This window comes from Centropristis striata, chromosome 1 (assembly GCF_030273125.1).
Source record: "Centropristis striata isolate RG_2023a ecotype Rhode Island chromosome 1, C.striata_1.0, whole genome shotgun sequence".
Taxonomy (NCBI): Eukaryota; Metazoa; Chordata; class Actinopteri; order Perciformes; family Serranidae; genus Centropristis; species Centropristis striata.
In genome coordinates, this window is record NC_081517.1 from 13,391,496 (window position 1) to 13,414,809 (window position 23,314).

At 37.3% G+C, this 23,314-nt stretch overlaps 2 protein-coding genes across 2 annotated transcripts; both read right to left on the bottom strand.

Moving 5' to 3' along the window:
• Positions 1–913: 913 nt before the first annotated feature.
• fam161a (FAM161 centrosomal protein A) lies at positions 914–11,515 on the bottom strand. Its single transcript, XM_059329080.1, has 7 exons — positions 11,237–11,515; positions 8,068–8,339; positions 5,436–6,653; positions 5,011–5,178; positions 4,828–4,927; positions 3,958–4,097; positions 914–2,727 (listed from the first exon to the last, which is right to left on the bottom strand). The coding sequence occupies exons 1-7, from the start codon at positions 11,390–11,392 to the stop codon at positions 2,433–2,435; spliced, it is 2,349 nt and encodes a 782-aa protein (XP_059185063.1). The 5' UTR covers positions 11,393–11,515; the 3' UTR covers positions 914–2,432.
• A 911-nt stretch (positions 11,516–12,426) lies between these two features.
• cct4 (chaperonin containing TCP1, subunit 4 (delta)) lies at positions 12,427–23,278 on the bottom strand. The gene is made up of 13 exons (XM_059331733.1): positions 22,988–23,278; positions 21,168–21,220; positions 20,983–21,072; positions 20,699–20,807; positions 19,208–19,472; positions 18,600–18,732; positions 17,878–18,017; positions 17,696–17,792; positions 15,933–16,043; positions 15,645–15,775; positions 14,186–14,420; positions 12,698–12,811; positions 12,427–12,602 (listed from the first exon to the last, which is right to left on the bottom strand). Exons 1-13 carry the CDS (start codon positions 23,103–23,105, stop codon positions 12,588–12,590), a joined length of 1,611 nt encoding a protein of 536 aa, XP_059187716.1. The 5' UTR covers positions 23,106–23,278; the 3' UTR covers positions 12,427–12,587.
• Between the last annotated feature and the right edge of the window lie 36 nt (positions 23,279–23,314).

Here is a 23,314-nt window from a genome sequence, read left to right on the forward strand (position 1 = left end):
AACACAAAGGCCCTGAATAATAATAAATAAATATTATAATAAATAACTTAAAATCAGTAACACAGAGACCCTGTACAATAATAAATAAATATTATATTAAATAACACAGTCCCTGAACAACAGTAAAAATAACTATTACAATAAATACTTAATATATACATATTATAATAAATAGCTTAAAATCAGTAACACACAGGCTCTGAACAATAATAACTAGCTATTAAAATAAATAAATACATACTATAAAGATATGATAATAAATAACTTATATTCAGTAAAACACAGGCCCTGAACAATAATAAATAACTATTATAAGAAAGACATAATATATCAATCATTTAATAAATATCTAAAAATCAGTAACACACAGGCCCTGAAAAATAATACATAACTTATATTCATTAACATACAGGGCCTGAACAATAGCTTAAAATTAGTAACACACAGGCCCTGAAATATAATAAATAACTTATTCAGTAATATACAGGCCCTGAAGAATAATAAGTATTAGACTAAATAATAAATACATTTGATAAGTAATAACTTTTTTTCAGTAACACACAGGCCCTAAATAATAATAAATAACTATTAGAGTAAATAATTAATAAATAACTATTAAAATAAATAATAAATTCATAATATAATAAATAACTTAAATTCAGTTATACACAGGCCCTGAAAAATAATAAATAACTGGTAAAATATTATTAAAAATAACACACACACACACAGAAATATCTGGCAAAGTACACCCGTGTTAGGCCCTGCCACAGTAGATATAGTTCCACATTTTACACACACACACACACACACACACACACACACACACACACACACACACACACACACACACAGAAGGTGAAAACAACACCAGCATTGCTGTAATTGCTTTTGAAAAAGTGTCTTTATTTCAGGTGGTCCAGTGTAACATAAACAAAGTTATGATGACTGAATAAAAACAATGAATATTATATCAATAAATATTATTATATATATATTTAGTAACATTACTTGTAACTCCTAGAGGTCAAACATGTAATTTTATAGTCTTTCATCTAAAGTGCTGTCCAATTACACGTGTGTTTATGAACCCAAATCAGCAACTGAGAGTCATAAACATGCACTGTTCTCAGTCTTTTTCTCTTCTACCAGTAAAAGTCCTTCATCCATGACCTTATTTAAGTAAAAGTATACAAGTATTATCAGCTAGAAGTTATTAAAGTATGAAATGTGAAAATACTGTGCAGTACAATCTTCCAATTTTGTGTAAATGGTGAAGTATGTTGATTTTTTTGTACACTATCTGCTAAAATGTAAAATATGTCAGTTAGTTTGGATTTGGGACACTGGGCCATTTAATAATCTGTCATATTCTGTCAGTGCTTACTGGAAGCCTGTAACAGAATTAAGTCATCTTTAATGTTATTTTTAGGATCTGTGCTTTCCAAAATCACTTCCTTAAGTGTGAAACTAAAAATATTTTATTGTGCCGTGACAAAATTCCCACAATGGAGCGAAAGAAAAAATAATGTACTGCATTTAGCTAGAAACCAGACAATGTTATGCTTCACATTTGACAGATGTCATTTTCTGATGCAAAATGAGGATTAAGAGAGTCAAAATTCTCAAGTGCTCAATAAAGAGAAAACTAATGAGTGATAATATCGTATGGACCTCAGGTTAAAGGGGAACTTCAGTTGCTTTCAACCTGAACCAAATATTTCCATGTTTTTGTGTCTTAGTGATGAATGGACACAACAATTTTGGGGACAACAAACTACTCCAGTATTGTCCAGTCTGCAGTGTAAACCTGCAGGGCGATTGCGCACATCAATATACATCAGTCCTTTATCTTTTTACAGAATTTACAAGAGTTCCAGACCTGCTCCTGGAGTTTTCTCACTAATGGATTGTATATTTCATTACTTTGAAGCAATTTTAGTTTGAAAATCCTTTATAAATTATGAAGTAAGAGGTAGTAAGTATTCCCTTTCGTTTGTGTTTGTGCATTTCTAAATTGTGCCACCAAAATGTTGAGTCACACTTCAGGCAGCTTTCATAGAGACGACCTTGGAGGGATATGGACGGGCTAAAGCTGTGTTGTGCTATACATGTGTCCAACACTCCAGTCCATACACTGCACCATGCACCAGAGATTATTTTGACCAGGAAGACTACTGCCCGCCAAAGAGGAGAAGAAATCGTGCACCAAAGCACTTCATGTGTAAAATATCAACTGATTCATCGAAACATTGTGCCAAAAACAAAAAATAGGGTCCAGATTGAAAAATAGTGAAGTTCCCCTTTAAAGATATCTAATTTAAATCATTATGTGCACAATCATAGTGAGAATAAATTACATCATATAATTTAAATGAATATAAAGCTTCCTGTTTAGTGTTTCCCCTCAGTTTCCATTTATACCTATGACATCACTGCCCTGCTTCCTGCTGCATGGTGTCAGCATCGTGCTCGCTGTCGTCTGAATAATTCTCATGATCGTCTGAGTAGTGGTAACTTTCATCTGACTCGTGCTCATCATCATTTTCTCCATGATAATCCTGATCCGAGCGGTGACTGCTGGAGTCCCCTCCATCACGGTGGTTTAGAGACGCCTCGTCCCTGCTGCTGTCTCTTTTGTCTGGATCTGTTTCTGTGTCGTCGTCATCCAGGAAAACCTTTCTGTAGTGAACAGGTTTGTATCCCATGTCTGGTTCCTCTTGGTCACTGAGAGACACAAGAACACAGTCAGCTCCAAGCTAAGACGGCTGCACTCTGATTCAATAAACACACGTTCTTTAACATAACATGTTTTACAGACAACCAACTAAACAACAAACAATTATATATACTACTAATTCACACGAAAAAAGTTAAATAAAGCTGTGGGCTTCATGAGATTACTGTCCATAGAGGACAAACATTAATGCATTTTTAAAAATAAAATTATAAAGTAATATAATCCAACATAAATACTGATCATAACAACCAGATTTCATTCAATTTCAGATTTTCAACCCTTTAATTGCCAGTTGGTTTACATAATGCTGCTGTTGTTTTCTTTTTTTCTTTTTTTTAAATGATTAATTAAAAAGCACAAAAAATGGATTCTGGGGTTACTTTTGTCACTTTATTATGCAATCAAACAGAAAAGGTTTGAGAGCAAAACTCTCCATGCTGCACTCAAAAACGTTTTATTGCAGGTCAAATAAATGTGTGAATAAAGATGTATTGTTATGGATAAAAATGTGTTTGCAAATCCAAAAGTTTTGCTATAAATCCCCAAAAAATCCAAATCCAAACTACAATTTTGAAGCCAGGGCTCCAGATTGAAGATCTGATATAACAGAATGTGTGATTTGATGCTGTGATGGCCGTGGAGTCAAACTGTGTGGATTTAATGGGTAATTTTTATCCTTTTGAGTGTCTTTATTTTGATTTCACAGTTTATTATGGACTTATTTAAGGAGCTGAGGTTCTAATTCCAAAAATAAAAAATAAAAAAAATCTCACACCCATGACAAAATATATGCCATATTTATAAAATGACTGGAAGAAAAAAAAGAAAAAAACTTTAAAAAAAGAAATTAAAAAAAGCTAAAAATGTCCCATTTTGGAGTGGAGATTTATCCATTTACTACATTTCTGTTTATATTATAGTTCACACATTTTATATATAATATTTTATCCATATATTTTAACTTCTGCATTATTTTAATTCTTCGATTCTATTTTCTTAACTTGCACTTGTCTTTTCTTTTAATGGATGTATAATGATGATTGTAAAAGGAGCCTGAAATATAAGAAAGAGCTTCTTTTTTGATAATAACTTTTTACATGATATCAAACATTCATTCTCTGCAGCCCCTCCCAGACGTTTTCATCTCTATACTACGTTTGATTCCCTTAGCTTGAAGCATCAGCCTGACTGGGTGTTGTGTGTCTGCAGTGATTCACCTCTGTCTGCTGTCACTGGACTGGGACGCTTTGTTTGCAGATCTTGATTTAACCGCCTTGCTGCTGATGAACTCTTCAGTCAGATCACATCCGTGCAGAGCGTCTGTGTAGCGCTTCTCTGCTGCCTGTTTGGCATTTCTCTGTAATCAAAGTTCAGAGACACAGTGTCAACAGTGACATGCTCATCAAGTAAAAAAGAACTCAGATTTTTGGATTTCATCAGTCTGTGATAAATGTATGCATACCAGCACTTAAGATAATAAAATGATTTTGTGGTCCAATAACAGTTTCTTGAATTGTTATTATTATTTAATTTAAATGTTTGACAGGTTTGTTTCTAAATTTGGTACGGAATTGATTCAGGTGTACACTTTGTCTGTGTCTTTAAATGTGTTTGTGGTCAGACAGAAATGTAGTTTGGATGTTATATACAGGTGCATCTCAATAAATTAGAATATCATAGAAAAGGTTATTTATGCCAGTAATTCAATTAAAAAAGTGGAAATAACACATTATATAGATCCATTACACACACAATGATACATTCCATGTCTTCATTTATTTAATTTCTTTTAATTATAACGATTATGGCTTACATTTAATGAGGACCTAAAATTCAGTGTCTCAAAGTATTTGAATATTCCAAAAGACCAATTTTTGAAATGTATGTTAAATATGAAAATGTTGGCCTCTGAAAGGTATATCATCTATATGACTCAATACTTGGTTGGGGCTATTTGACTTGAACTACTGGAAATGAACTTTTCCATGATATTGTAATGTATTGAGATGCACCTGTATATGTGTGACAGCAGGATTGACCACATGGACACCTGTGCTGTGTGATTTAAAGCTCAGGCTGACGTTTACCTGTGCAACCTGCTCCAGCAGCAGCGGCCTCCCCTTCACTCTCTGCTTCATCTCTTTAATCTCCTGCTGGTACTCCTTCTTGCGCTGAAGCTCTTGTTTCCTGCAGAAAAAACAGACAATTGTGCATCGCCCCATTTTATTCAACAACAGCTCATTCTGTAGTCGTGTTGGGTTTTTTTGTACCGGAATTCTTTGAGCTTGGTCTGGTGTGTCTGGGACAGAGCCAGGTGGGGGTCGTTGGCCTGGGCGCGCTTCATCACCACCCTCTGCAGCTTCTTCTCCCGCTGCTTCTGCCTCTCCTTCCAGCGCTCCTCCTCATGCTCGGCCTTCTTCCTCTGCTCCAGCGCCTTTCTGCTCGGGGAGACAGTCTGGTCACAGATGCAGGAGGGGTCGGAGGGGACGGGTGAGGATGTGGGTGCAACAGTCTGCTACAGGGTGTCAAAACTGTTTTGGAGTGGGTGTGAGGTTGCGAGCACACTGCAGGGATGTTGGGAAAAGGAGTTTCACAAGTATTCAGGCTGCAGGGATGTCAAACAGGACATTTGAGTTCTGGGGTTGTCTTTATCTCAACTACAATGGTGGAAGCCTCTGGAGTCCTAAAATGGTACCTCACGGCCTCATGGCGCTTTTTGGTGGCATCTGTGACTTTTGTGGGCAGGATCTCCAGGCTGCCAGAGAGGGACGAACACAGACTTGAGTTTGGCGTGCGAGACGACCCGGGGCTGACGTACGGCCAGCGCATCATCTTCGGGCTGCTCTGCTCCTTCTCGATGTCGGCCAGGATGCGGTCACGGTGCGAGGCAATGTGCGACGTCCTAAGGTCAAAGGGTTCGCAGGCAGTCGTGGGCTTAACCTCTTTTTGTTTCTCCAGGTGTTTCTGGAAGCGTCGGTAGCTGGCGTCGAAGTCGGGCACCTCTTTGTTGATGTGCGGCCTGTGGGAGAAGCTGTCGTCCCCTGAGCTGTTACCGTCTTTGGTCTTCTTGCGGTCGCTGAGTCGCCGTGCGAGCATGCTAGGAGGCATGGAAGCACTGGTGAGCATCTCCTGAGCTCTCATCTGGATCTTGATGGCCCGGTACAGCTGCTCCTCCTTCATCTGCTCCCCTGACGCTGCTGCGTACACCGCCTTGGGCACCGGCTTGGCTTTGAACGGTTTTACCTTCTCCTGGTCGGACTGCTGCGGGTGATGCAGCTGTTTCTGCTCCTTCTTTATCCGCTCCCTCTCCAGAAAGCTGAAGGGTTTCTGGCTGGTTCGGAGATGCTGATCTTCTCGCTCTCTCGTTCGCCGCCGCTCCTTGTGGCGCTCCTGCAGCTCCTCATAGAGCGGGAGGTGAACATGAGCCGGTACGGGGCTGGCGCGGAACTTCCTCTGGCACTCTGTCAGCTCTTCTAGCTGCCGTCGCAGCTCTGTGTTCTCCTGCTCAATCTCTGAACGCGTCTTTATGCCGCGCTTCCGCCTCTCAGCCTCGCGCAGCATCATCTGAAAAGGTTGCGGGACGGTCAGTCTGTGTTTCCAGTCCTCCTGCTCTTCATCTTTATGCACCAGCCTCTTCTTTCCTTTTCCCTTTCGTGGCTTCTTGTGGTCGGCTGGCAGGCTCTGCAGCGACGAGGACAACATGCGGCGATGGTGAGCGGGCAGCTTGAAGTCCTGCCACATGTTCTTGATGTGTTCTTTAGGAGAAAACAGCAGGCCTTTCTCCACGTCATTACTGACAGCTTCCTCCTCGTCTGAAGAGTCAGACTGTCGGGAGCTTCTCCTGAGCTCCACAGCAGAGTGAGACTTCCTCAGACGGCGTGAAGCTGCCGGGCTGCTGTTAGACCACGGTAGCCTAACAGAAAAAAATAAATAAATTACTTTTGATATAACAAAGCATATTATGGTCAGAAACTCACTAAATCACAATGAAGTAAACAATTTATTCTGAACAAAACAAATGGGGAAACAAGGTGTCATCTTTGATAAATTCACATTAAATGAGCTGGAACGATTTTAAATTCATCATACAAGCTTATTCAAAATCATCTCACAGGGAGTTAAACTGCACTCAGGATTGCAACTTTCAATCTGTAAATAATTTTCTCAATTATTTATATTGTTTTTTTAATAATATGTTGGAATGGCAAAAAATTGCACTCAAATGTTTTTATTTAATGATATAAAAGCAGAAAATCTTCACACTGAGGGAGCTGAACCTGGCAAATGTTTATTATTTTCTATTGAAAAATTACCCAAACAATTATTGAATTATTTCTAATAGTTGCAGAATAATATCAATATAATATAAAGCACACACTTTAATTACTTAAAGTGATAGAACAGTTTTATAAACTATTGTTTTCACTTACTGATAGTAAGAATGTATGTTTTGCCATGGATATAGTCTCTTTTTTAAAAGTTTTTAGATATCCAGAGATTTAATTTGTTCCACACTTAAGAATAATTCAACAATTCAACAATTTTATGTAGCCTACTACATTGCACCTACAGTCATGGAAAAAAATATTAGACCACCCTTGTTTTCTTCAATATCTTGTTCATTTCCATGGTTTTCTTGATAATGGTTTTGGTTATTATTGCAGAAAGAGGGAACAATGCACTATAACACATTAGAAATAAATAAAAAATATAGGAAAAAAGAAGTTGGACTATGAATGATAATTGCATGTACAGTCATGGAAAAAATTATTAGACCACCTTTGTTTTCTTCATTTTCTTGTTCATTTTAATGCCTGGTACAACAAAAATAGCTGAAAAGAGTTTAATTAAAGAGCTGATATCTAGCCATTTTCCATGGTTTTCTTGATAATGATTTTGGTTATTATCAAGAAAACCATGGAACATGTCTAGATATCAGCTCTTAAATTAAACTCTTATCAGCTATTTTTGTTGTTATCATTATATTTGTCCAAACAAATGTACCTTTAGTTGTACCAGGCATTAAAATGAACAAGAAATTAGAGAAAACATGGGTGGTCTAATTATTTTTCTCCATGATTGTATAGTCACCACTGTTGTACTGTTGCACTAATAAAAAACAATAAAATATTAATATAGCACCCTCTACAGGCCAAAGGGAGTAAGAAGTCACGTTTGCATCACTGCTCTTCTTTCTATTTAATGCAGTTGAAAAAGATGCGTGTTAAAGACATAAAACAACAGAGAGACAAACATCCAGACATGAGAAACCCAACACAATTAACCACAACTCCCTCTTAACATAATTTGGACCAAAAGTTGCTCACCTGTGCCTGCCTGCCTCCAGCATCGTCGTGTCCAGAGGCTCCATGGCCTTGAGCTGCAGCTGCCGCCGGTACATGTCCTCCAGCTCAGCCATGGTGCGGAGGTGCGCCTTCTTCAGCTCCTCCAACTTGCTGTAGTACTCCTCGTTGGAAAAGAAGATTTCACTCAGGTTCAAGTGGTCTCCTGTTGCTCTGTAGTCAGTCACCATGAGAGGAGCACCGTGGCCCAGGTAGTCCTCATCACAGAAGTCAGAGCCCGAGTCCTCATACTGCAGCTGAGAGGGTCAAAAGTCACATGAAACTCACAAACGGCTCCTTGTGGTTTGACTCAGATATTTTAGAACTTATATAAAATGATACGATGAACCCTCTGATACTCCCAGACTATCACACATCATGCATGCTGCTGGGCATTGTTTCTAACCAGCAGGCCTTCTGGAGGAGTGCCGTTGAGCAGGGCGGCTCTAAGCCTATTAGCAACAGCGACATGGGCCATATGGTGGAGCACAAAGGGCAGCTTAATGTGATAGAGCTCAACTGACACACACACACACACACACACACACACACACACACACACACACACACACACACACACACACACACACACACACACACACACACACACACACACACACACACACACCATGCATCAGGTGTCTGGCTCTTTTGATTCTCACTTTATCGTGATGAGTTCGTCTACACTGAAGCGGGACTAAACTGCTGCAGGATCGTGCAGCAGTTGGGAGGACAACAGTGTTGTTTTCTTAAGGATATTTAAGTGTTAGGGATTATATAAATTGAATGTGACGTCATGTAATCTAGTCAAGCGGGAAGTCCAGATATAGTCAGGCCCACAAATTACACAGGTCAAATCCTTTCCACCACGAGCACTGACCTGAAACTGTCACACACCCATTAACTGGACGACTTCTGTTTCTCTCAAAAACAACATAAAATATAAACATTACAACTCTATTAAATCAGGATTGTAATATGGAAGGAAGGGAAACAAGTGTTGTGTTTTAACTAACTTAATTTACTTTTGCTTTATTGTGTGCTATTCTGATTTTTACTCTTGAGTGTTTGGGTTTGCTACTCAGAAATCTCCAAGCATCTTCAATTAATACTTAATATAAACATATAAAAGGAAAATTAATACATACATTTTGTCCTTGTTTGCTTAAAAGTTTTGGGGTTTTTTTACAAAAAGGGATTAAACTAAACTACACTAACTGTTGTTTTAGTTTGGTGATACACCATTACAAATGAGAAAATAATAACATTTTTATTTCATTGTTTTATTAAGTGACCAGAAGAAAAGAAAAACTTAAAAAATTGAAGTCAACAGACTTTTTTTTAATTAGATGTAGCCCACTTAGGGGTATTATTATTAGAAAACTACTCATTATTAGAAAAACTCATCATGCAGAATGGCTCCTTTCAAAAGTGTTATATTGTTACAGAATATTATATTATTCTGTTGTTATCACTGAGGACCAATATAACACCATGTTAATGTTGTAGTTTGTCCCTGTGGAGCCAGTTTTAGATGCTTTATGTAACTACTGGGCTACTATAACTACTAAGCTATTCCATTCCTAATTATATAAAATTAGCAAATCTTCACCTTAATTTAAGAAACTCACCATCATTAAAACTCACCATATAACAATAAAGTAGTTTAATTCTGAAAAAAACAAAAAAGAAGAAACAATGTTCTATTTTGAATAAATTAAATGGAATTCAGGTTGCATTTAGCAGCTATTTTCTTTATCAGTTAATCTGTAGGTGTTTTATTAATTTATTTTCTTGTTGAGAAAAATGGCCTGACATATTCAAATTAGAGATACATGATATATCGGCCGATATTTGCATTTTTTACTTGTATCGGCATCGGCCGATACGTGCGTGCGTTCGCCGATCAATTAGCCCATTTCACTGAGCCAACACCAGGCAAGGCTCGGTGCAACATCTGCAATTCGCTGGTGAGCTGCTGCTGATACCGGAAAAAAGAAAAACACATCAAATATGTGGACTCATCTGAGGCGCCACCACCTCAAGGCCTATAACAACATACATTGTTTGCTATCCAACTGTTGATGTTTTGTTCGTTTTGTTAATAAATGTTTCTTTTTTTGTTTAAATTGAGACTTGTGTAACATTTGTTATCATTGTGTCATTTTTATCATGTAAATGGAGGGAGAAAAGGCAATATCGGCTTCAAGAATCGGCCCAAAAAAATCGGCAGCACATATCAGGGATCGGTTAAGACTGATGTCAAAATAATTGGTATCGGCATCGGCATTAAAAAACCCATATTGGTCAACCACTAATTCAAATTGCATTAAATTCCTTATTTGGTCCAACAAACAGTCCAAAATCCAAAGCTATTCCATTTTCAATTATATAAAAGCAGCAAATATTCACAAATCAAGAATATAAAACTGTCAAATGTTTAACAGTCTGTATCGAAAAAGGACTCAAACAAATTATTCAATTATTAAAACAGTTAAAGTTTAAAATTTCTGTCACTCATCTAATTGATTAATCATTTGAGCTCTAATTACACATGTATAGAATAATATAGAGTTCACAATGTCATTACTTAAAATGATGGAATATTTTTAAATGTATGGAGCCTCTTTTATATTATTTCATATTTATAATTTTTATTATAACACCATTTACTGATAGTGACAAAATATGATTTGCCATGCATGCAGTATTTTTTTAAAAACGTTTTGAGATGTCCATCACTGAGATTTAATTTGTGCTGCACAAAGCCTTGAAGAATAATTCAACAATGCGTTTTTCTACAAACAATTCCCAAATACTGAATTTAATACATTATTCAAAGCAACTGGGATATTATTTCAGAAAAGACACACTGCAGTTAAGTTTTTAAAAAAGCTATTTTAATGCGATAAGCAGCACAAACAAAATAAAAAGTTATAGTGGGGCGGCAGCAGAGATCAAAATCCAGGGCACAAAAAATAGGTTACCTACAACTGTCTACAACAATATTAAATAAATTTAAAATGGACTGAATGTACTTTTTCTACTAAAAACTGTCCCTCAAAATGTAGTTCAGTTACTTAACTGCACTACTTAAACTACAAGTTAATACTAAAATAATGTGATTTTTTTAATTATTTTTTACCGTCCTTACCTCCTTGTCGTAGTCCCGGTTGTCCATGAGGCTGGTGGCCGTGCAGGGCAGCACTCTCTCCCGCTCGTAAGAAGCTAACGGCGCCTTGGTGTGCGGGTCCACCGGCGTCTTCAGACAAGAAGTAACCAGCACGTTCGTCCGGTGGGCGTTCGCCATGGCGCCGGCGTATGTGTTCCAGTTTTTAACTTAAATAAAAGTTACCCAACTTTATGAGGATCAAACCGGTATTATTTAGATAAATCGGTAACCGTTATCCGCGTGCTGAAAGCGTCCGTATCCAAGCAGCAGGTAGGCTCCTTAGCAACGAGGCTGGGTCTGCCTGGGGGAAGTGACGTAGTTATGGGTTCCATACAAAATAAAAGCATTTAAATATTTTGTTTTAACATCAAAATCTGTCGTTATAAAAAACGTTATGGTTAAGGTGTGTGTGTGTATGTATGTACACGTGTGCATAGATATACATTTTCAATATATATATTTTAAGAGAGATAATAGTTTTTGACTGCCTCAGTGTTCTGTCTTTTTCTCTTAAAAGCTAAGTTGTTTTTTTTAAATTAGGCATTGTATTTATTTATTTCAACTGGAGACCTTTTACTAAAAATAAAACTTTGTGAAATTCACATTTAAGGCATATTTCATCTGTTTAATGTTATCTAATAGATCTATAATGTCAAAAAGCTTTACAGGTAATTTTAGAGCACAATCATGCCTTATTTTGTGTTTTTCCATATTCTGCTATCCTTGAATTAATTTACCAGAAACGGTGCACATAAAATAACAATTTAGTTTCAAACTCAATACAAATGTGCCAGTTAGCTAATGAGCACTTTAAAAAAAATCTGTCTATAAAAGGTTATTACAATTTAGTGGCATAATGTTGAACACAATGCTTCAGCAAGCACTACAATACAACACTACCATTTTTATTTTGTGTGTTTAGGTTTACCACTCAGACGTTTACCAACCTTTAATTCCATGAACACTGCCTTGTTGGCAAATTTATTGTTTAACAGGTTTTATAACCTTATTTGGCCAAAAAACTGCAAGAAGGAACCCTTTTGTTACTAAAAAGGAAAATGAAAGAGAAGCACCTCTATGTGGAGCTTAACTTTACATTACAGCTATTCTGAGGGTTTAAAAACAGACTTGAGGACATCCAAAAGAGGCAAAAGAGTCACACAGGCAACAGCTGGAGTGTCAACAAAAAAAAGAAGCCTTTTTTATTATCATTAAATTATGCAACGTAACAACTACAGCAGAAATCTGAACAGACTGACGTCGACAGAGTCCTCTGATCCCTCGCAGTACGAGCAGGCTTAGTGGACAAAACTCACTGGACAGACTCAAGTCTTTATCGGGTGTTCACCTGGAACAAAACAAACAGATTTTATAGACTCTGAGAACATGAAAATAAATTCACTTTTAACCATTTAATCCACAGTTTGGGAGGTTTAGTCTTACCACGTCGTCAATCTTGAGGATGCTGCGGACCGTCTCTGTTGAAAGAGTCAGAGCGCTGACGGAAACCAGTAAAGGCTGCACCACCAGCTCCTCCAGGATGTTGGAGATCCCTCCCTGTCACATACAAACACAGTAAAAAGTCACATTGGTCTTAATCCAGCAAGGGAAACATTCATGAGAAAAGGAACAGCAGCCCAAATGAAGTGTGCAGTAGGAGTCTTAATGCTGCAGCATCATTACAATCAGTGGTGGAAAAAGCATTCAGATTATGGTGGATTTAAGTGAAAATATCAATATCCCACTGTAAAGTTATTCCAATACAAGTAAAAGTACTGCATTCAAAATCTCACTCAAGAAAAAAAAGCATCAGCATCAAAATGAACCTAAAGTATCAAAAGTAAAAGAACTCGTTATGCAGACAGGACCCACTCAGATGGTTTTATATGTTCTTAATATATTAATGGATTATTACTATTGATGCATTTATGTAGGCAGTGTTTTAATTTTTGTAAATGTAGGGCTCATTTTAACTACTTAATATACTGTTATGCAGTTTAATTAAAATTCATGTCTAATCACTTTAAACTGATCATGTTTTTATGTTGAATCTCGACCTGAAAAGTAACTAAAGCTGTCAGCTGAATGTAGTGGATTAAAAAGTACAATATTGTGTATAGTAAGTTTCTTTCTCATTATTGTATTATTTGCTTACAGGGCTGCAATTCATTATTTTCAAAATTGACTGAAGTTAAATTTTGCAGATTTTTTTGTTTTTTTTAATCTCTAAATTTCACTTTAATTGTTTGGTGTGTAATTTGTAGTTTGGTGTTAAATTTAATTAAATAGTAATCGAAATAGTATTATAGTAATATCCTTGGTTGCATGAGTTTTTAAATTGCTTGTTTTTTGTCAATAATGATCCAAAATCCAAAGATATGAAATTTACTATGATATCAGATAGAGAAATGCAGCACATCCAGACACTAAAATAATTAACTACAGAATAACTGGCTTTTATATTGGATAAGCAACTTTAAAGATTGACTAATATACAGTCTACAGATCTCAATAAATTAGAATATCATAGAAAGTTTATTTATGTGTAATTGAATTCAAAAAGTGTAAATAACACTTATTATTATTAATATTACTAGATCCATTACACACAGAATGATAATTGTTTTAATTTCTTCTAATCATAATGATTATGGCTTACATTTAATGAAAATTTAAAATTCAATCTCTCAGAAAAAAATTCAGTATCACAAAAGACCAATTTTAAAAAGTATGTTTAATATGGAAATGTTGGCCTCTGAAAAGTATGTCCATCTACATGACTCAATACTTGGTTGGGGCTGTTTGACTTGAACTGCTAGAAATAGACTTTTCTATCATATTCTAATGTATTGAGATGCACTTGTGTATAATTGACTCTAATCTCACAGCTTCTTCATCAACATGTAATGAAAGAGGAGAAAGGGATCAGACCTTGCGGACGTTGATCCCAGCCGACTTGTCTCCCTGGGCGTGCCTGTTGCGGAGCTCGGTGACGGTGGAGATGGGGTTCAGGCCGGCGTTCTCAGCCAGCGTGGAGGGGATCACCTCCAGGGCGTCGCCGTACGCCCGCACGCAGTACGCCTCCATGCCGGCCAGAGTGCGCGAGTACTCGGCCAGACGCACGGCCAGCTCGATCTCTGGAGCGCCGCCACCGGCAATCAGAGCCCTGATAGGAGAAGGAGAGAGTTAATGAAAAGAAATCAATTATCAAACAATATTTACATTTAGTCATTTAGCAGACGCTTTTATCCAAAGCGACTTACAGGAAAAAAGGGGAACAATCAAGGTATAGTGCAATAAGAGCCATTAGTGCAGCAATAAGTGCTAGTGACGGAGTAGAATTGTCATGTGGTGCAATATGTCACAGTGGAAGCCCAAAATACAGTCAGGTCATTTCTAAGACCTGGGAACATGATAACGCTATAAAATAGTCAAATAAGTCAAGAAACACAAGAAAACTGGTCATAAACACTCTTTTTAGTGAGGTAATGTTAGAACTGGCCACTGTATTGTACTGGGTACTGAAGCCCATTTTACCAATGTGATGAAATAAATCCATCATAATGACTACTAAGTCAATACTTTAAGAAAGTTTCTCATTAAATATTAAGTCATTATTTCATCATGATATACAAGATCTTTTACTCAGCACAAGCCCAGGTTTTCAGCTTATTTTTTTGGCAGTTATTGATAATAAATATTTTTGAAGAGTGCTTTTCATATCAGACATGTAGCTCAAAATGCTTTACAATTACAAATATGAAATAAAAATGCAACACATTAAAACAAGTTCAAATAAGCAGTCAACAACTAGACAGTTAAAGGACACTAGATGAAAAAAACATATTTAAGAATAATAAAATTATCCTAAATTGTTACTATTAAAAGCCATGTTATAAACCAGTAGGTTTTTAGCTGTTTAAAAACATTTAGGGCACAGTTAAAAAGAGCCACGCTGCCTATTTTAATTTTATTTTGTGATTGTTGAAGTTGAAGCAGGGAGTCGGTCTATAAACTGTGATGGATTTTTACAACTGACGAATATGTTTCCAAATAATTTTGACTAAATTGTAAGTTTGTTTGTTTCTTTCTAGAGTTTTTAGGGATGTCCGTGTTACCAGAACCAAAAAATCAACTTATATTTGTGGAACAGTTGAAATGATTTCCCTGGAGCATGCAACATGTGTGAATGCTCCCAGCCAGGTTGCTGAAACAACCAGGAGTGAATAAACAGTGAGCTTTCAGTGATTCTGTTCCTCTGTTTCTTACGCTCCTGCAGGATGAAACAATGCAGGAGCGCCTTTGTAAGAGGGCGTTTGGACACACTATCTGCATCTCAGTGCTTCCTCTTTCTGTCATGTTTGTGGAGTAATCTGCAGAAACGACCGACCTCTTCTTGACCAGGCAGCGGATGACACACAGAGCGTCGTGGATGGAGCGCTCCGCCTCCTCGATCACCAGCTTGTTGGAGCCGCGCACCACGATGCTCACAGTCTTCCCGGGGCTGCTGCAGCCGGTGACCTGCAGGGAGCGACACACGGTTACTGAAAGCATCATCAACACCACAGCGTCTGGACATTCAACTTCTCATACTGGTGATGGTTTTTGATTCTTCAGTCGTAATGATCTGAAAACTGATCTGATATCAGCTCCGACTCGTTGAGGTTCTGATGCGTACCTTGATCAGCTTGCCGGAGCCGTCCAGGTTGACCTCCTCGGCCAGCTCGGCTGTACCGAGCATCTCTGGGGTGAAGTGGTCGATGTGGGCGATGGGCTTGGTGCCAAGAGTCTGGAGGGGAGGGGAATTTTGTTAGAGTCTCTGCAGGTTTCAACAAGTCAAATCTAAAACTTTTTAAAGACCATAATGAATATAGTTTAAGACCCATTTCACATCCATACTGGCAAAAAAAATTATTCGTTCTGGAGCCACAAATCGTTGAACTTACACTTCATCATCTTACTCAAGTAATTTTGCTTTGCTGTGGGCTTTCGTTAAGTTTTCTCTGCTGCTATGCTAGCCTGTTACACACCGTGACACAAGCAAGCTGGTTGTGTCGATAAATTCTGACCGGGCTGCACAGGTACATAGCTCCATTTAGTAGTTATGTTATAGCGTCCTCAAAAATCTAAACATTTAAAAACGAGACTGAAGTTTATGCATTTGTTTTGAATAAAAGTAATGTTCATACATTTAAGACCTTTCAAATCATATTTAAGATATTTTATGAGATTTAAAGAGAATTTTAGACATTTTAAAAAGGCCTTAAATTCAAATAATTGGCATTTTAACCCATGGATATTCTGTCTACTGTCACACAATAGGCATAGATGCAAAGATATAACAATATAACAAAATGTCCTGGTTGCATATTACTGATACATGTAGAAACTTAACAGGACAAAAATATAATGTAGATACTGACAAAAAAGGTAAAGGTTATCTAAACTCAGATATCTACTTCTGAAACGCTAATTTCCATATATTTTTAGACGGTTCATTATGAAGCTTCTCCTATTTCATAAAATACTTTTTATTGACATTTAACATCAGACAGTCTCTTACATTAGTTTTAAAACCTTCGTACTGACACACCTTCATGCATGTCTAAAATGCTTCATTTGAAAATGTATGTCAGGAACAGAAAAGGAACAGTGAAAAGTAGAAACATGTGGAGGGTAGAGGTGGGGGAAAAATTTTGGATACAGCATAGTATCGCAATATTTTGTCAGGCAATATTATGTCAGGCAATATTATATCGATTCATGGCTGCCAAGTATCAATATTTAGCGTTCCATCAGAATAATTGCCAATTTTTCTTTTCAAGATCTAAGGAATCTATAGGCTCCATGTACGTCAGGATATCATGTCGGGAAGTTGTTGAAATAACTCTGCAAAGTTAGCCTTTTTTATGTTTCATTCAAAAAACTTGAGAGCAGTGAAGCTTGTCGTTTGTGAAAGTTTGATAAAATGCTGCAGTTGTTGTCGTCCTTTGTTGGTCAGTCTGTGGGTTTGACTCTCATTGTGGAGAAATAAAAAGACTGAAGTGAGATGAATACACTGAGAATTTTCTCTTATTGGACAAAACAATTCTTGATTGAATTTAATCAAGACAGCAATATATTGTATCGCAACACTCACCATATCGCAAAATGATTAAAATCGCAATAATATCGTATCATGACTCAAGTATCAGGATGAAATTGTATCATGATTCCCACCTCTGGTGGGGAGTGATCTTTCCTTTACCATCTCATTATTGATGTGTAAGATAAAGTCTGGACTCTGGGCTGTAACATAGTTCACTCATCTTTTTCAGCCTGGCATGAATAATTCCAATTTATAAATCATTATGAAGTTAGCCAAAATATCAGTGTGAAAAATATCCACCAAAATGAAAAGAACAAGAATCTGCTCAGTGCTTCAGAAATGTCTCAGCTCACCTTGCAGATGAACTCGATGTCCTCCCTCTCGATCTCTTTCACCACCATGATCTTCATTTTGTTGAGGAAGTGCAGGGCGAGGTCGCTCAGAGCGTCTCTGTCAGGGGGAAACACCTTGTTGTCAGTACGGAGCGCGTTTAATCTTTGATGACACGTTGACTCTGGTGTCTGTTCTGTGTTACCTGAGGATGGACTTCTGGATGAGCAGCACGTTGCAGCCCGCCTTCTTGATCTGTTTCACCATGTTGAGGATGTAGGCGCGCTCCTCCCGCAGCACGCGGTCCATCTGGGCGTAGTCCGACACCACAATCTGGTTGTCCATCTGCACGCCAGAAACACACACAGACGGTCAGGAGAGAATGAGAACACAACAGGGAACTGTCAACTCAGAAAGAAGTTTTAAAAATTGGGAAGGCTTCTCCAATTGAAGCCTTTAAAACATTTTTGCCCGTGTTGTATGAACTCTCTACGCTTTGTATAAAAGTGTCTGCTAAATTAAATTGTAACAATAATTTGGGAATTGCTTTGATCACTGGAAACGTGACATTTTGAGTAAATAAATCCAGAGATATCTGGACATCCTTTTCTGTTTGCTATTTAATTTAACCCCACATATACAGTGATGGAAAAAAATGATTAGACCATTATTTCTTCAGTTTCTTATTAATTTTAATGCCTGGTCCAACTAAAGGTACATTTATTTGGAGAAATATAATGATAACAAAATAGCTGTTAAGAGTTTAATTTAAGAGCTGGTATCTAGACATTTTCCATGGTTTTCTTGATAATAACCAAAATCATTATCAAGAAAGACACAGAGATTAAATATATAAAGTCCCTCAATATAAAGTGAACAGGAAGCTGCCCTCTGTCCTCTAACCCCAGGATTCATCAGGTGACTCACGTCAGTTTTGGGAGGGGACAGGCAGAACTGGATGAGTCCGATCTTGGCCTTCTCCACGCGGGACACGCCGGTGTTGGCGATCCTCTGTGTCAGCACCAGGCCGTCCACCAGCTCACAGTCATCAATGGTCCCTCTGAACACACACACGGAGGGGAAACACTGATGAAGGCTTTCAGAGCAGAAGGAATGGGTCTGAAAATCCCTCTCATGTTATTTAAGATGGAATTTAATTAATCCCAAAGGAAATCCTTGTTCCAGAATGCTCCAAGTTCCACAAAAAAAAAAAAAAAAAAAAAATATGGGATAATATAAAAAACATCAAAATAGGTAACAATATATAATATGAATATGAATATAACAATATAAAAAATAAAAAAAGAATAAAGTGGCAGATAATGTGGCAGAATGTAATAAATAAAGATGTATTGCACATGATAATGACCATAATATAGTCGGTGGTGTGGAAAATGGTATTGCACTTGATGTTAATTAGTCAGTCTGATGTAATAGCTTCTGTATTGTTTGAATAGGATTACAATTTTTTTTAAAACCCGTAAAATACTGAAATGCATCAAATAATCAGGTAAAAACATGCTTGTCGCTCTCACCCGAGCTTCTTGATGATCCTGATGTCCTGCAGGTCGACTCCGGTGGCGGTGGCGGGGTCGATGACTCGCATGACTGCGTCCACGCTCATGGGCGCCAGCAGGCTGGAGTACTGCGACACCACCTTGGAGCAGAGCGACGTGGTGGCGCTGTTGAGCAGCGTCTCGCGGTCGCTCAGCTGCACCGGCCGGCTCATGTCTGTCAGCACCTCCACGCCTTTCTCCACTGCCTTCTGAAATGACTCCGAGATGATGGTGGGGTGGATACCTGACGCACGGGAAAATATTTAACAACAGAGTGGTGGAGCTGCAGAAAAATTAATCAACAAAAATATACTTTTCACATTATTATACAGGTCATTTATGAAACAATTTTTTTTGGTTTCAGCTACAAATTGTGACCATTTGCAGACTTTTTCGGTTATACTATCAAATTAAATTTCTTTGTACTTTGGACTGCTGGTGGAACAACAGGAGCAATATTAAAGATGTCAATTTGAGCTTTGTGAAATTGTGATATTTTCCATTTAAATGAGATTTTATCGAAATGATAGAATATTAAGAAAATATTATAAAATAATATTTATAAATATATAGTAATTTATTAAATAATGCGTAATGTGTATCGGTTTAATTTATAACAAAATATATACATTACATTATAATTAAATATTTATAAATTATTTAATATTATATTAAATACTTAATGTATATCAGTTTAATCTGTATTAAAATGATAAAATAATTATAATTAAATACAAATAATCAATAATTTATTAAATATTTACTCTTTATTTAATCTGTAGCTGTTTAATCTATAATAAAATAATTATAGAATACATAATTTAACATTTATAAATAAATAATTAATATTATATAATTATATTTATCAAATACTTAATGTTTATCAGTTTAATCTATATTAAAATTATAGAATTAGCCATTTTATCCATAATAAAATTATAGAATACATTAGAATGAAATATTTAAAATAAATTATATTTATTTAATACTTAATGTATATCAGTTTAATCTACATTAAAATTACAATCATAAATATAAAAAAAATAATATTTTATTAAATAATCTTTAAACTATGTTTATTTAATCTGTGGCTGTTTAATCTATAATAAAATAATTATAGTATAATTAATTTATCCTTAATGTATCCCCTCCCCTAAAAGGTGACTTTTCCCCTAATGTCTCCACTGAGTATGACCCCATCAAAGTGTTTATTAGTGGGAAAAGGTTTTATTTTATTTCAGACATGTAGATGTGCTGCTCTAATTAAGTAATGTAAACGTGGCAAAAAAGGGTCTTTGTCTAATTTGGACTGAACTCAAAAAATCTGTCCATGTCCACCTCTATGTGCATCCAATCGTTTTCTATATGCAACCTTCCCACCATTTACAGGTTGAATTGAACAGTTGCATAAAATCAAGTGGAGCACTTACAATAATGGGGTTAATTTATGCGATTTTGTGTGGTTCTTACCTTTCTGCAGCAGCCTGGAGCAGGCGTCCAGCAGCGCTCCAGCAATCACCACCACGGAGGTGGTGCCGTCTCCGGCCTCGATGTCCTGGGCTTTGGACAGCTCCACCAGCTGAGACACACACACAACCATTACAATCCAGGAGAGCAACTACTAAGATTAGCTCATATTAAAAAACAATGAGGCTTACTGCAAATCATCTGGGTTAAAGAAGTACATTAAACTCAAAATTCTGCTTTAAGAGAAAGAGCGTGCATGTTTTGGATAAAGAAGTTTGGACACGTACCATTTTGGCTGCAGGGTGGAGCACCTGCATCTGCTTCAGGATGGTGGCTCCATCGTTGGTAATGGTCACGTCACCTTTCTCATCCTGAATCTGAAACAAACAAAACAATAAGCTCCTGCTTTAAAAACACAGGTGTGGCCCAGGAGCATAGAAAGTTAACCTGGAGCCAGAATCTGTTCCCTCACCATCTTGTCCATGCCTTTAGGCCCCAGACTCGTTCTGACGGCATCTGCAACAGCTGCAAACAAAGCAAAGTGATGTTTTATTATGGTGACAATTCGATTCAACATTCATGTTTATATAACTCATTTATTCATTTGTCATTTGTAAATATGGGTTGTTGTTTTCTTGGGTGCTAAACTAATAAAACAGACACAAAACAAGACGTCTCTTAACACTGAGGTTGAACGCAAATGTTGCATGTGTATGTTTCAGGATAACAAATGAAAGCACTTAAATATTTGAGGACGCCCAAATTCTCAACAAAAAGGAAAACCAAGCTGCCCAAATCCTGCTTCAGAAACGACATAATAGCCTTTAAAACTATTGGTGCTGGATGACTTATATTGAACATATTTTATAGCAGCTCAATATGAGATATCGTTTATTTTATTAGATTGGAACTATTTTAGCATTTGGGCTACTTTTTTCCACTATTCATCAAATTCCCTGATATAAACCTGATTATCCAAATGGGTGACATTGGTCTAAGACTTAATATGTAAGAAAGCCTTTCTTTCTTTAGTGTACTTTTTCTAATGTTGCTTTGTTTGTCTGTATTGTTATAAACTAAATCTACACTGACTTTATCTGTGACATTATTCTAACTGTATGCAAACAGGTATGCTCCTTTTGCCACTATGCAATTATTGTCTGTTGAAAAGCCCAACAAGCAAAAACAAAAACATGTTACTGCATAAAGAACAGAGGCTGCAACTAATGATTATTTAGATTATTAATTAATCCAGCAATTATTCTTCACATTGTGTCAAGAGAATGTCAGAAAATAGTGAAATTTCCCAGAGCCCAAGATGATATTTATATTATATCTTTTATCCCACCAATAGTACAAAAATAATTCTATTTATTATGTATGACAAGGGAAAAGGATAAAAAAAAAAATAATATTTAAGAAGCATGAAACAAATCAAAAATAGCTGTTAATTTAGTTTAGCTTTTAGTTCAGATGCACATTTTAGTACTCCATCCTTTGCATCCTGGCCATATATAGCATGCAGAGTCATGTGCATCTTGCAGACAGGGATGCTGTCTCATGCTGCCTGCGACTTCAAACTACAATGACGGGAGCCACCCAAATTTAAAGTGGAATTTCTGGACAGTAAGTAGTTTCTGGTGCATGTCATATATGCCGTATAAAAGGGGGAGTTTTGTTTGATTAAAAAAATACTCCATAAGTTTTGTGGACACGACATCATGTACCTAGCACGCAGTGAAGCTGTTAAATTTGCACTTTACTGAATTAGATTTCGGGCCGGGTAGAAGTTAAATGACTGAATAACGGTGCCCTGCCCAGCCCACATGTATTGCTTTTTATGCTTAAATTATTATTAGCTTTTAATTCAGCTGCAGCATCTTACAGAGAGAAAGATAACCACACCAGACTCTTGTTGCGTCTTCTACTAAAAACGTTGTCTCATGCTGCCTGCTACTTTAAGCTACCATGACGGAAGCTACCCAAATTTTTAGAGGAATTTCAGGAGAACAAGTAGCATTTGGTACATGTCGTATATGCCGAATAGAAAGGAGAGATCTATTTAAGTTGTAACGGTCTTCTAAAGTTTTATAACCCAGATCGTATGTACTTCACCCAGCAAGGTTATTAAATTGGCACTTTCTGAATGGGATTTCGGACCGGGTAGAAGCTAAATGACTGAATAACGGTGCCCTGCCCAGCCCAGAGCCAGCTTCCGATTTCGGGCTGAAACGTGAGGTTCGGGGCCGGGAATGGGGTGTTTTCAGACGGCCTGTAGATAACTGAGCCTACCTTTAGCAGCAGAGATGTTACTGAACCGGATCTGGGCCGGCTTGTCGCGGTCCACATACGCCCCTCCTTTGTTTCTGCTCATGTTTGAGGCTCTCGGTGCCGCCATCGCTTCGGGCATCTTGACTTAATAATCGGTGGAAAATGTAGAGGGGAGTCTTCAGAACGGGACTGATGTGGTCCCGGAGCTAGAGCGGCGCGGTTCGGCTTCGGATGGACTCAGATAAAAGTTTCGCCACCCGGTCCTGATCAGAACCTTCGAGAGCCACCGGCGGAAAGACCTGGCTGTCAAACGGCCCGGAGATGACGTATCTAGACAGCATGAGTCGA

Excerpts from the sequence above, each read along its gene's own strand:
- fam161a (XM_059329080.1), bottom strand. The coding sequence starts at position 11,392 with ATGGCGAACGCCCACCGGACGAACGTGCTGGTTACTTCTTGTCTGAAG. Across the intron at positions 8,340-11,236 it reads ACCGGGACTACGACAAGGAG|CTGCAGTATGAGGACTCGGG; the intron begins GTAAGGACGGTA and ends TGACCCTCTCAG. Across the intron at positions 4,928-5,010 it reads ACCAAGCTCAAAGAATTCCG|GAAACAAGAGCTTCAGCGCA; the intron begins GTACAAAAAAAC and ends TTTTTTCTGCAG.
- cct4 (XM_059331733.1), bottom strand. The coding sequence starts at position 23,105 with ATGCCCGAAGCGATGGCGGCACCGAGAGCCTCAAACATGAGCAGAAAC. Across the intron at positions 20,808-20,982 it reads TCCACCCTGCAGCCAAAATG|CTGGTGGAGCTGTCCAAAGC; the intron begins GTACGTGTCCAA and ends TGTGTGTCTCAG. Across the intron at positions 12,812-14,185 it reads CTGGGATCAACGTCCGCAAG|GGAGGGATCTCCAACATCCT; the intron begins GTCTGATCCCTT and ends TGTATGTGACAG.